A 14,215-nucleotide genomic window follows, 5' to 3' on the forward strand; every position below is an offset into this window, starting at 1 on the left:
CGTCGGGGAGCCGTAAAAAAAAAAACAAAAAAACAGGTTCTCCAAAAGAACTTTAGCTGTAATACAGAAATCAGATGGCAGAAAAAGGGAAAGAGATTGAATAAAAAAGTGTTCACATTAACCAAAGCTCATAAATAAGGGGTCAGTGTTTAAAGACATTTTAAAGAGTGTGTGACCTGTCTTCCAAGAGTTCCGTCCGTCCCTCAGGAGAGGCAACGGGTGGACAGTTTTAATGGAATTAGCCGTATTTACAGTCTTCCCCACAACTTCTTCCGCCATGTTGATTCCCTCTGCGTCGACAGCTTATCTTGGGATGTCTGAGGCCTCTTATCCTCAGGTCCGTGCTGCTCCGAGGGGTTTTCCACTGTCAAGTTATTGGCCTCATTTCAACACTTGCCCAACTTGAAATGGCCTGGTTCCATAAACCCCAAAGGACGCTAGATCAACCCTTCAGTTTCACCTCAATCTTTATTTTATTTTCTTGATTGTTTGGTTTGCATTAGTCCATTAGGTTAAAAAACACAAAAAGAAACAATTTAGCACACAAACAATTCAGACAAACACAAATATCTCCACCATCAAATCAAAGTTTCTTCCACCACTGACGTCTTTGGGAGGAACCCTGTGTTGGAAAGTGTCTTCTACTCTTGTCAGTGTTTCATTGTCCACCCCAGTGATTAGCAGCCTGCTCTGCTCAATAATGCATTCTGGGATTTGTAGTCGGGATGTGATTAACTCCAGGATCAATGATAAATGTCTCTGGGATTTTTCTTTGGCTTTAGGACCAACAGCAACACTGTGGGCAGTAAAAGCTCTGAAGCTTAAGGTGGTTGAGAAGATTAAAAATAACTTAGATTAAGGGCGACGGTCCAGGAGCGCCGGAACTCACAAGCAGCAATATCCTGGGTCATCTGAAGGCCTTGCTCGCGTTAACTATATCGGAATACTCCAGTCTGTTACAAGTTCGTCTCCTTTGATGACGCTGGCTCCGCTTTCATGTCACCGCAGCGCCAAATCAGGCTGAGAATGACCCCGCCGATGTTCCCCCGACCCAGCGAGGCAGTTTTCCCCTAACGAGGAAAAGAAACTGGCCTTTGTAAAAGTGGACCTGTCACGAGCCGTCAGCGCTGGAGCAGAATTAGCAGCCGCGGCCTCTAAGGGTGGTCTTCCTCAGCTGCACGGAGGCACATCTGGGCCGCGTCCGCCGTGCACGCTCCCTGCCCTCGCCCCCCCCCCCCGGGGGAGGTGAGACGGACCACAGGACCCAGGTGTGCGTCAGCTCCCGCCGGCTAATGGCATTAATGGGGGCTGCGGCCAGATCAGCCAAACGCTGCGTGCGGCTTCGTGCCAGATGGCTCCGCATCAAATAACAAACGCTCAATCAGCCGATAACACGCTTGTCATCCCGTAGAGGAGACGCACACAACAAACAGGCCGCAGCCGCGCCCCCGCACGCCGCGGCGGGAAAAATCGACGGGAAACGCTTCCCCGCTTGGCGATATCTGCTTCTCTGTTTGTCATTGGGTAAGATAACGGCGCCGCAGTGGTTTAGCCGGCGTTCCAGTCGACGCACATTGACTATTTATGGCAGGATTCAGGCCCAGCGAGCCCCCCCCCCCACACCAGCTATTACACCCACCAGCTCAACTGAGCCGCGCTGGCGCTGGTCCGTCCAACCACCTATTAGTTCAAGCGCTTTGTTTTTCTGGGATGTTCTTCTGTTCCAGGCCTGGATCCTGAGGTCCGATCGATAGCCGCAGAGCTCATTCACGGTCACACGCGGTCACACACGCTAATCGGTCGGTAACAGGTGGCTGCTGGCATCCACTCACGTGCACCCGTGCCTCTGACGTGCACGGCGCGGCTCCCATCGATGCAGGCGCCCGCGCAGGACTTTGGAGTCGCATTTCTAGCTCGAGTCAGGCCGCGTTGACACGACTGTCATAGATGAAACGGTGCTCTCTTAATCTCTGGGAGGAATCCTTCCCCTCTGGCTGAATGATATCAGGTGGTGGGGGTGGTGGTGGTGGGGGGGGAGGGGGGGGTTATTATTATTATTCATTTGCGTGGGCGCCGTCATGTGGAAATGGTGGCGGGGGAGGTGCCGCCAAGATAACCCCCAAATCATTTTGATAATAACTTGGATGAGGATGATGACGGGTTTTAAGCTTTTTTTCCCCCCTTACCCCGCAATGGTAGCTGAGAGGTTTAAAGGATAATCCTGGTTTCCAGCTTTATTACTGTACAACGAGGGGGTGTTTTGAATTTCAGACAGCGTTTCTCCTGCCTGCACTACAATCGACTGATGAAATCTGAGAACAGCGACTCGGATGTGGCCACAAACGTGGCGTGATATTAAATAAATGCGCATCGAATCTGCCGCTGGATGTAATAAAATGCTACAATTAGCGGCGTCCAACGCGGAAAGGAAAGTTCCCCCCGCTCTCCAACCCGCCCGCCCACCCCCACCTCCATCTTCCGGTGGGGCTTGAATCAAAGCGTCACATTGCAACTCTTTGAAATGCGGCTGCACAGCACTCGACGCACCCAGAGCTCCAGTAAGTACAGTAGGTGCTCTGCAGTGGGAGAAGTGGCACGATAAATAGATGATGGAGGACATGGTTTGACCGGAGAACAGGTCGGTGGTGTGCGTGCAGGGCTGGAGGGGCGGCCGCAACACTAACCAATTTAAATCAAGCCAAACTGCTTCTGGGCCACGTCTCCATATAAGCTGAGCGAGGGCGCTTCAACCTATGCGCAAATATGTTTCATTCCGTCTATATTTAGTTAATTATTCATCCCCTTCCCGCTGGCATCAAAGCGTGTTTGCTTTAAGGAGCGGCCCGGGCCGCGGCGCTCTGTCACCGGCCTTTATTGGCGGCGTAAACGGCGAGCCCCAGGTACACGCCGGCGGAGCCGGTGCCCTGTGAAATGAAAGGCATTGTTCAATAAAGATCTCCCTCTCAGATTATGACACATTCTGCCTGAGAATTCTGCCCAGCATGTAACAGGATATTACAAGCACACACACGCACACACACACGCGCGCACACACACACACACACACATGCATTTGCACAGACGGTTGGAGAGGCAGAGTTGCCAGAGATCTGAATGATATTATCAGGTTTAGCTGGCATTTCTAGCACCTCTCTCGCTCTCTCGCTCTCCTCTCTCCTTCCCTGCCTCTCTCGCTCTCTCTCGCTCTCTCTCTCTCGCTCTCCTGCTATCTCTCTTTCTTCCATCTCTGTTTTTCATCTCACTACGCCCAGCATCTGTGTGCTTCTCTCTTCCGTTCTTCGCTCCGGCTTCCCCCTCCAGTTTATCAGATTACATCTGTCTGCTTCTTCTTCCATCCAATTCTTCTCTCTCTCTTCTCTTCACATCCTCTCTTCCCAACTCTCCTCCCTCCACGTGAGTCAGCGTTAAGGAATCCCCCCCCCCCCCTTCCCCAACAGGCGCGGCCCCTCCCTGGTAAAGGGTGCAGTCAGTCCTGAACAATCAAACCACACATATTTCTGCCCCCCCGCCCCCCCATCACTTCTACTGTTTCTTCCAATCAATCTGGGGTCTCCAAACCCCACCATCAATTACACATCGATCCCTTATTCCCCATCATTAGAGAACAAAATGGGGATTCTTATTGATTATTGGCACCAAATGTGCCAGCCTCATTATAGTTTAAGGGTGGAAGAACAAAAACACTCGGCCCTGCCGGAGGGGGGCAAGAAGTGTGTGTGAATTTTGTGCGTTTTGAGCTGTGATGGGAGTGTTAACCTCTAAACACACGCGAGCAGACTTGAGAAGCTTGTTTTCATGTATAAAACGCTGAGTTTTTATTGTGATTACTTCAATTTCACATTTTTTGGGGTGTTGGGAGAGGAGCGGTAGGGAGAGGTTAGCGTAGGGTTTTACCACCAGTGTGGGGACCGCAGGAGTCCAGCAGAAAATGCATCCTTCGCTTTGAGAAGACACCCTGGCAGCACCATCACATTTAACACTGTCTCGAAGCATTTAACAGCTATAAAACACTGCACTGTCATATTCTAATGTCTAAAATTGTAGTTAATTAATTGCGTCGCCCGACAGTGATGGATCCATTTGTAAAAGTGGCTCCAATTACAGCAGTAAATAAAAGTCTCCCCATGTCTCCACACTAGTTCAAGATCAACCTTCTTTAATCTTGAGGCCCCAGGCAGCAGAAATCAACCCTTTGTTGTTATTTTAAGGAAAGCCCGCTCTTGTTTGCCTTTGCGTTACTGTATAAATATTAAAGATATTAGTTTTGAGCCGCAGCAGCAGATTCTTCAACTGCGACTCATTAACTGGCCTCGAACAGGTAATTAAAGCTGACTCACTCTGCCCGCCGGCCTCTTTAATGGGAAACACGGTGGAGAAATATGAGACGAGTGAAACGTGTTTATCCATCATTTTCACGGCTCCCCTTTTCCACCGCGGCCTTCCATCAATCACGCCTGGACGTTTTCGGCATCCAGAAGATACCCCCCTTGAACGTGTCATCTGCTCTTCTGGGAAAATAAACGCAGTTGAAAGGAGCTCGTTTAGCACTGCGTTTGTCTAAGTTTTACATCTATCAAACATTTCTGTTGGTAAAACCAGAGATGCGAGCAGAGGAGTCTGATTAAACGTGCCTCAAATGACGTGGGCGGGGCTACAGCCTCCCTTCTTATCAGCTCCTGGAAGTCTGGAAGAAAAAAGGTTCCAGAAACTTTCCGAGATAAATCCCAGCCTGTCCGCGTCAGCGCTCCAAATCTGACCTCTCTAGCCAGAAAACGCTGCGTTTGTCTAACTTTTACATCTATAAAACATTTCTGTTGGTTTCCTTGGAGATGGACATGCTGATGTCAGAAACTCTGTGTATCGCTTTCTCATATTGTCATATTCTGGTTCTTTTGGTGGGGGGGGGGGGTTCACCTGAGATATTTGGCTGTAGTTTACAGGCCAGCTGACGCATCTGCGTGTGATTCATTTAGGATTGTACCCACCGACGGAGTTTGGCCAGAGATTAGGGGGGAATATAGTGTAGAACAGCTGTCGTGTGAAGCGTTTCCAGGGGGTAATCGTGATAAATGTAACGGTTCCGTACCTTTGATCATTTCCACGTAGCATCCAGCTGCAGGAACACGATGTCCGTATGCCTGGAGGTCCGGTCTGGGTCCGGATTCCACCCTTCTCTCCCCTCCCGTGCATAAACCCGCAGAAATCAGAACTTGAAAGACAAAACATGAATTGCTGAAATGAATCAAATAAGCCCGAGAGCGAAAGTGTGAGAAGGAGACATTACTGCACTCCATTAGTGCACTCTGAGCGTGAGTGAACCGCGTTATTGGGTTGCTTTTGTGGAATTTTAAAAGCCGTTCATTGATCAAGGAGATGCTAGCTTGGCAGCCGCGGCCGCTCGCGGCCCGACAGATGGCGTTGGCAAAATAGAGTCCTCTAAACTGCGCCTGTCTGTGGCGCTGAAATGCTTGGACAGCGGCTCGGTGATGTCAGATTCTCGCATCATATGCACCTGTTTGGAATAACAATGGAAGCAAACATGTCAAAGATGCCAGATGGCAGCAGCGTCTCGCTGGCCTCTGACCATTTTTAGCAACCGGGTTTTGATTTTTTTCTTCTTTTTTTTTTGGCATTTTGAGTGAAGGAAATCCCTGGCCTCAAGACAACATCGGTGGAATCCTTTTTCTCCTCCCTCTCCAAGTTGCTGTTTTTAGACCTTCTAGCGGCAGACTAGGCAGTGCCGCGCACGCACACGCGCACGCACAGACGGCGAGGCTTCTCCTCCTCTCTCGCACTTCACAGTCCTTCCGTTTTCACTTCCACCGCGCCGTCGTTCCTTTTCCTCGACCACGTAGGAGCAGCCAGCGGGGTGTTCCCTCGCAGCAGTAATTATGAGGCGAGGCAAAGCAGAGCATCCTGCATATTCATGGGCCTCTGTGTGTGTGTGTGTGTGTGTGTGTTGCCCCAGTTTTCTGCCTGTTCCAGGGATTTCCATGCTGCAGGACCCAGACATTCCCCAGAGGTGCGACTGTGTGTGCGAGCATGCGCGCCTGCTCCTCGCTCTTCGCTCCGTCTCTGTCTCCTTCACTGATTAGGGCCGTCTCTGTCCCAGATTGAAGTTTAGTCTTTTCCCTCCTGTGGGAAATGTCGGCAGGAGGCTGATTTGGCTTCACCCGGCACGTTTTTTCTCCCTGTAAGTGTGCGTCGGGGCGCGCGCGTGTTGAATCGGGCCTGGCGTGCTCGGCTCCGACCAGCGCTGCATCTGGTTTCCTGATAAGCAACATCTGCAGTCGGGGACTTAACAGGATTACCAAGGTACAATGGCCGCGGGGCCTGGCCCGGTTAGAGGCGGGCCTGGTTGGAGGTGGGGGAAAGATGGAGGGGCGACGAACCCACTCAGCTGGTCAGGGCTGCTGGAGGTGGAAGGTGTCATCTGAGACCTCACACCTCCACCTGTGAAGAGCTCTCAGATTTTCCCCGTCCTGTGGTTTTCACACATTTCTGTGGTGTTTTTCCTCCTTTTTTTTGTTGGAGTCTGTCAGACCGCTCCGCGTCTCTGCCCTCCTTCTGTCCTGTCTGTTTTACATTCTTTTTTGGCCAAATGCCCTCTGCCCCCTGATGCCACGTTGCATTAAAATAGAGCTGGGAACCCTTTTTTTTTTTTTTTTTTGCCCGAATCGCGTCCAGTTTTCCCGACGGGCTTGTTCTTGATGTCTCGTTTGTTTAGCTTTTCTGTCCCCCGACCTTTCACCCCGGCCCTTCTCGAGCTGGCGGCACAAACTCCTTCATGCAGATGCACGCGCCATCCCCTTCGCCCTCGCCTCATTCCCTCCCCTTAGCGGTCGGGTAGGGGCAGTGGCACTCACTCAGTCCCATTGACAGATTACTTTCCTAATGGAATTTAATTATTTATTGCTTCCTTGTGGCGATTTAGCCTGGAAAAGACCGACAGCAGGACTGTGAGGGAGGACAGGAAGGAAGGAAGGGTGAGGCGCTCATTTCCTCCAGTGGCAAAAAAAAATGCCCAAACTGGATCACCTCTATTTTGATTTGGGACATTGTCATTCAGGGAGTGAATGTTGGGCAAAAATGTCAACACGGAAAGAGACAAAAGACAGCTGATCTCTGACTGCGAGACAGATAAATGGAACCAGCGAGTTGAGGCTCAGAAGAGAGAGACGGGTCTTTTTGTTCTCACAAAAGCCGCAGCGACCGTCTCATCCCGGAGCCCCGCTCTTATCTGAAACATCTTTTCAATTCTCAGTCACATTTGGGCTGCACAAGCGCACGCTCACACTCCCGTCTCAGAAGATGATGTTAGATGTGATAGTCAGGCAACCTGTGTGCTCCCTGTACTTCATCACTGCCTCTCTCCCTCCCCCTCTCTCACCTTTTCCTGTATTCTCTCCTCTAATCTCAGCTCTCACTCCCTTCCTCTTGTTTTTGGTGCCGTTCCTTCATTTCTCCCTCTCTCACTCGCCACTCGCTCGCTGGGGATCCTCATTAAGCTTGGCTGTTCTTTGATGTTGTCGCCTTAGCAACGGTCGCCATGACGAGGCCGGGTTTGCACACTCCTCCGAACTCATTCAGGCTTACACAAACACACAGACGCACACGGACTTATTGAAATCGTTAGAGAGCCGGCGTTTGACCCTCGATTCAGACGATAACGGGCACGTGTGGGCACGTGTGGGCATACATGTCGACCCAACAGCAGACACGGAGACACGCGCTTCCCGCATTGTTGTGTGTGCGCCCTGGAGGTGGCTGCAGAAGAGCCAGCGGCTCCAGCTCGCCTCCATCAGTGGGTCGGAGATGACACCGAGCAGCTGGCTGTCACGGCCACTTGTTCTGACGTTTGACCTGTTGTATTTGTTCTCTTAAATAAATGTTTGCGTGGGCTGAAAGCCCTCCAGATGAATCATATGGTAAAGAGGGATCGCTGGTGCTTCTCATCGCAGCAGCAGATTAGCTAAACTGTGTTCATACCACTTCCATCGCTCTCTCTCAAAAGATTGTATAAGATGCTTGAACCTGCCTCCTTTTTATTGCACTATTAATATTATTCGAGGTTTAAATGTCCCTGATAGAAGATTCTTTATTTGAGCATTTTTATCTTCACTCAATTTAGGGTCACGACGGTGATTTTGTGCCTTCTTCTGTTTCGTCAAGTCCTTCTCAAAGGGGATGTTCCGTCTGAGGAGGCCGGTTTTCACCAATTTCTGATAAAGAGGGCGACAACAAGGAGAGTTACCACAATTAGGGGCAGAGGGCGACAACAAACAGGGACGCAAAGCTGCAATTAAAGTGGAGCTGCTAAAGCAGCTCATTAGCCTGCAGAAATGCTGACATGGCAGCCTGTGCTTAAATGACAAAGCTTATTTGATGATTAGGGACATTGTTTTTGCCACTTTAGATGACTCAGCAAGTGCTGGAGGTGGTATTAAAATTAGCGTGAGTGAAGAGATGACTGATTAGATGGACAGTGAGACGTTTGTTTGAAATTTCTGCTGCTTCGTTTTAATCTCACTCAGCGGCCGAGGATGACGAGCAACAGTTTGGAGCGGCGCTCTAAAGAAAAAAAAAGCCAGCATCACTCCAGTTTCTTTTCCCCTCTCCCCGCAGCTGTTTGTCATCGACAACGGGGCGGACGACTGGCGCATCGCCATGACCATGGAGAGGGTCCTGCTCATCGCGCTGGAGCTGCTGGTGTCCGCCGTGCACCCGGTTCCCGGGGACTTCAAGTTCAAGTGGCGGGCGCGGCTGGCCTTCTCCTACGTGGCGTCACAGGCCGAGGCCGACCTGGACATGGTGCTGAGCGTTCCCATGTTCCTGCGCCTCTACCTCATTGCCAGGGTCATGCTGCTGCACAGCAAACTCTTCACCGACGCCTCCTCCAGGAGTATAGGTGCCCTAAATAAGGTCAGTGCCCCCCCCCCGCCACCCCTTATTTTTGATTGTGCACATATGGATTTGAGAGTGCGGCGCTCAGGTCAAGAGCAGTATTCCGTGAATCAAATCAGCTCCTTTCAATTCACGCCTCTATCTTTGTTAAAATCTCAAGTCAGCGCCGCGTCCTTCGATTCAGCCGGTCTCATCTCACCTTCCCGCTCAACGCCGCCCCCTCCTTTTGTCACGGGCTTGCACCGGGAATTAGATGAAAGCAGCGGAGGATTCGCTCCTGATATCCAACGAGATGGAGGTGCGAAATGGCACGCCGCTATTGCATGTGGCAGAAATGGGGCATGAAAGCGAAACAACCGAAATGGGCCGACGACCACGAGCGCGCGGATGATGCACGCCAGCCATCCAATGAACCATTTGCGCCTCATTTTAAACAACTATAAAGTATAATCGTTAGTGTGAAAACAGGAGGCGCGGGACTGCAGGGAGGAGAGGTGGGGGGGCTTTTATTTCAAGATCAGTTCAGCAGGTTGTGAGGGTGGGTGCAATGATGCTTTTGTGACCCTCAGGCTAGACTGAGGTTAGCAAAGGGTAGTAAAGCTGCTATCGAAGTGCTGCACATCCATCAGCTGCTTAACCCGTCCAGAGTTGGGCCCAGGCTGGTTACTGGGCCCGGAACTGATGACAGATGGATCCAAGCTTCACCACAGGGGGTCATTTACTCAATGGCGCCGCGCAGCCTGACCCCAGTCCCAGGGCGAGCCCTCCATCTCGCCTCCAATTACGGCCGAGATTCTTAGAGCGCATCTATCAAACGCCGGGCTGAAGATTAATTAGCCTGCGAGGGGCCGAGTGATGGATCAGAGCGCCTGAGTGTGTGTCCGTGTTCCCTGTGTTGGCAGGTGCATTTCAACACGCGCTTCGTCATGAAAACCCTCATGACCATCTGCCCCGGGACGGTGCTGCTGGTCTTCAGCATCTCCCTGTGGATCATCGCCGCCTGGACTGTACGAGTGTGCGAGAGGTCAGTCACGATGGCGCGTGTGTGGTTTTTTAATCGTCCAGGATGAGGAATTCCACGCAGCAGATGAATTCGATTAGCAGGACAGCTCATCCGAGACGCGTGCGCAACAGTATCCACCTGCACGCTCCACTTTATCAGCCTTTTACGCCGCTCGGACAGATAATTTGACCTCACTTTGGTTCAATTAGCAACTTGACACTGGGCCCAGTTGCAGTTTCACCAGCAGAAACGTGCAAGCTTGCAAAAGCTGCCGCCGCGTGTCAAATCAAAAGATCCTTAAAGAGCGACTTCAGACCCTTTCACAAACACCACATTTGCTTCTTCTGGAGCAGCAAAGCTTTTAAAACAAATTATCTTCAATTTAGCACCCTGTTTGGTTGCCATGGTGACAGTGGTACATAGCTAGAATGTTGAGCAATCACCACTATCTATCTATCTATCTATCTATCTATCTATCTATCTATCTATCTATCTATCTATCTATCTATCTATCTATCTATCTATCTATCTATCTATCTATCTATCTATCTATCGATCTATCTATCTATCTATCTATCTATCTATCTATCTATCTATCGATCTATCTATCTATCTATCTATCTATCTATCCATCCTTCCAGGTACCACGATGCTCAGGATGTGACCAGTAACTTCCTGGGAGCCATGTGGCTTATCTCCATCACCTTCTTGTCCATCGGCTATGGAGATATGGTCCCTCACACCTACTGTGGTAAAGGAGTGTGTCTGCTGACGGGAATCATGGTCAGTTATCTCTCCTCTCTCCCTCCCTCCTTCTGTCCTCCTCCCTCCCTCCCTCCCTCCCTCCCTCCCTCCTTCTGCCCTCTGTCTGTCACATCAGCGTGCACGCTGTCCTCCGCTTGAGAAAATCTGTCACTTGTGTGATTTCAGCAAAGCTCCCTGAATTAGCCTGCATCTGTACCTCTGTTTGTTTTGAGTGTGTAGGCGGGCAAACACGGTGTGTGTGTGTGTGTATGTGTGTGTGTGTGTGTGTGTTTCCCATTCCCATGTCTGTCCTCGTTGCGTAATGGAGGTGGTCCTACCTTTCCAAAGCGCCACAGCCTCCCACTCTTCTTTTTATTTCCCTTCTGCACTACTATTTCTCTCTCTCTCTCTCTCTCTCTCTCTCTCTCTCTCTCTCTCTCGCTCTCTTCTTCCCCTCCGTCTCTCCTTCCCCGAGGCCATGTGTTTATTTCTATCTGTCCATCTGTCAGCACGAGCGTTTAAGCTCCTGTTTGCTGCACTTCACAGGTGTTCTCCTCGTTCTGTTCTGTTGTGTTCCCGCCATTCTTCTCCTCCGCTCCCAGCCTCTCCTCCCCTCGGTGTTACCGGAGAATATCCCCCCCCCCCCCCTAACAATGGCAAGAAATTTCTTAATCGCTCCACATTGAAATGTCAAGTAATCTCAAATTCATCTGGCTAACCAGAACATCGGCTTTGCTGCCTTTTGAGAAGGTCAGCAAAGGAACCTTTGACTCACTGTATGATGGGATATGTTTCCCTTGGATACCTTAATCACAGTGTTCCATGTAGCAGAAGGATGTGTAAAACAACAGTAAAGTGGGGGTATTTCCCTGTATTGGGGGGGGGGCTGCCATTAAATGACACATGTTTTAGTGGTTTGCTTCTAAAACCAACTTTCCTTCCGAGTCACTACGAGCGCCGAGGATTTTACACCCGTAAAACAATTGCACGTCATCTGCTTCTCAGAAATAACGCCAATAGCCCCACGTGCACGGAATCGTGAGACGTTCACGTTCAATCCTGTCAGAGCTCAGAAGGCGTCTTCGGCGGTTCGCCGCGGTCAGTATTTAACATGCAGCTGACGCAACCTGACGGGCTGAAGTTTCAAAAGAAAAAGGGTCTTTTTGAGTCCTCTGCTCTGACAAGATGAAGCCTGGTTGAATCCCAGGGTTCTGATCTACCCACGTAGCCTTGGATCCTGTCTCCCCAACACACACACACACACACACACACATGTCACGTCTTCACACACTCCCATCCATTTATATTTAAATTCACACGTTTATAGAGGATGCACACATCAATGATTCAATTCATAATAAAATACAAATATGAAGGAGACCCGATCCCTTTTCCCTGCGCGTCTCCTGTCAGGCTTCATCCCTGGAACGCCGCGTCGCGCCTCTAACTTACTGATTCAACATTTCCCCGTGTCAACGCGCTCTCCCATCCCAGTAACCTGCATGTGTAGACTTTCATCTGTATCGCGTCTGTCCGAATGTTTGCCAGCTCACCTACTCTTCCTACTGCACACTCCATTAAAGGTGTGAACACACACACACACACACACGTGTGCGGACCCCCGTGATGAGTCACTGCGCTGCCTGTTTGAAAGAACTCTTACTACGTTAACAGAAAAGGCAGATAGAGAACATCCCGAACTGGCTGTTACTGGCTGCATCCTCCACAAGTGCGCTGACACACAGGTTGGACAAAGGCTCTCAGTGGAACTCCCACACACACACACACACACACATGCGTGCGCGGCCTTTTCTCCTGTCGCCAAACACGGCTTTTGGATGTGGGCGGTCGCCGCAGAGGGAGGGAGGATTCAGGTGAAGTCCAGGATGGGGAGCGGGAGAATTACTGTAATGAGTCTCTGTAGGAGAAATCCTCCCCTTTGTTACTATGACAACAGATCCGGGATAAACATGCCGGAACACACCGCTGCCCTAAATCCAACTGTACCCAACTGTCAATTAAAAAGACTTGAGGATGAAGTCCAGGGTGGGTCTGTGGAGGATAAATAAAGATGCAGCGAGACTCCAGCTGAGCAGATATCTCAGGTAATGAAGCGTCACACGTGCGCGGGCGTGTCCACGGCGACGCTGCGACCACGAGTTCCAGCTTTCGGTGCAAATCCAGTTCAAAAACGTGTCTCCCGAGGGCGTCTGTTCGTACTTTTTGGTTGCCATACAAGTGCAGAGCTCTTACGTACAGGTTTTATCAACCTTCACAAACACAACATTCCGTCATTCTGTGTGTGTGTGTGTGCGTGCGTGCGTGCGCACGTGTGCGTGTGCGTGTGTGTGTGCGTGGGGCTGAATTTCCAGACTGCATAATACCTTTTGCAGAGATAAACAGCCTCGCAGGCAAATCCATACAGATGAGAAAGCTTTCCCTCTAAATGTGCTGTGACCCAGCGAACTCGCGCAGCAGCTCTGTTGTCAGGCAGAGCCCGTGACACCCGAACGCAACCTCAGGGTAACAGTGGACGACTGGGACCGAATCGTTCCATTAAAGCTGGAGATTTGGGCGCCGAGGCGCTGAGACGGAGCTTAGCGGGTTGTTTATTCGCCTCCCTCCTTTTAGATTCTTTGAAATTGTAATGCTCTTTGTTGTGATTAAGGACTCATTTACTTCTCCAGCAAAGCCAACGAAGCCTTCGTTCCTCGAGGCTCAATTCAATTCAGTCCAACTTTATTTATCCAGCCTCCACTACACTCACAATTGCATTTAGGAGCTTTACAAACCCACGGCCTGACCCTCTGACCGAGCCACAGTGGCAGGAAAAACTCCCTTTAACAGGAAGAAACCTCGAGAAGGACCAGCGGAGAACCCTCCTGCTGATGGAGGAGGAGAAGAAGAGCGGACTCAGACATCCCAGAGGCAAACCTGCGCCACCCCAGTCCTGATCTGCGTTGTCTAGTCTGCAGACGGGTAATTCCCCCGCTATCCTCTGACAGCTCCGGTGGCGGCGGCGGCGGCGGGAAACACCCGGGCGCGTGAGACGAATCGCAGCATCGCCGCCATCATCAGCTGTGTCAGTCTGCAGCGATTGCACGGGGAACCCCCGCCGAAAGGAAAATGGATGCAGGCGTACACACAAACAAACCCCTCGGTGGAGAGCACGTGTGCGCACATACGCACGTAGGCTCTGCCTGGCAAACCAATCAGCACCCCACCGTTTCTGGCCACTGAGGACAATTTTCTGAAACCACACACACACACGTACACACACACACTCTTGCTGTGTTCCACTTTTACATACATTCATCAAAGGGCCTTTTTACCTAAAGTACAAACATATATGGAAGCACTGGCGGGGGAGGTGTCCCCTACAGCTTTCAACATGTTTTATTTAGAGACTTTGAAGGCATCACAAATAGACTCGGGTGTATAGATGTGGGCGGAGATATTTTTGGCAGGCCCGACCAGTTGTTCCAGACCGTGCACGACTCCTCAACACCAGCATCCTTCATTTTCTGACTTGCCCCCCCCCAT

The 14,215-nt window shown here is 50.7% G+C and overlaps 1 protein-coding gene across 1 annotated transcript in view; it reads left to right on the forward strand.

The window, feature by feature from the left end:
• Window positions 1-14,215, forward strand: part of kcnn3 (potassium intermediate/small conductance calcium-activated channel, subfamily N, member 3) — a 36,247-nt gene that overhangs the window by 12,522 nt on the left and 9,510 nt on the right. The window contains 3 exon segments of the mRNA XM_029839203.1: window positions 8,647-8,943; window positions 9,828-9,949; window positions 10,570-10,711. Of these exon segments, the coding sequence (XP_029695063.1) occupies window positions 8,647-8,943; window positions 9,828-9,949; window positions 10,570-10,711 (561 nt within the window).

The sequence above is a fragment of the Takifugu rubripes genome, chromosome 7 (genome assembly GCF_901000725.2).
Source record: "Takifugu rubripes chromosome 7, fTakRub1.2, whole genome shotgun sequence".
Lineage (NCBI taxonomy): Eukaryota > Metazoa > Chordata > Actinopteri > Tetraodontiformes > Tetraodontidae > Takifugu > Takifugu rubripes.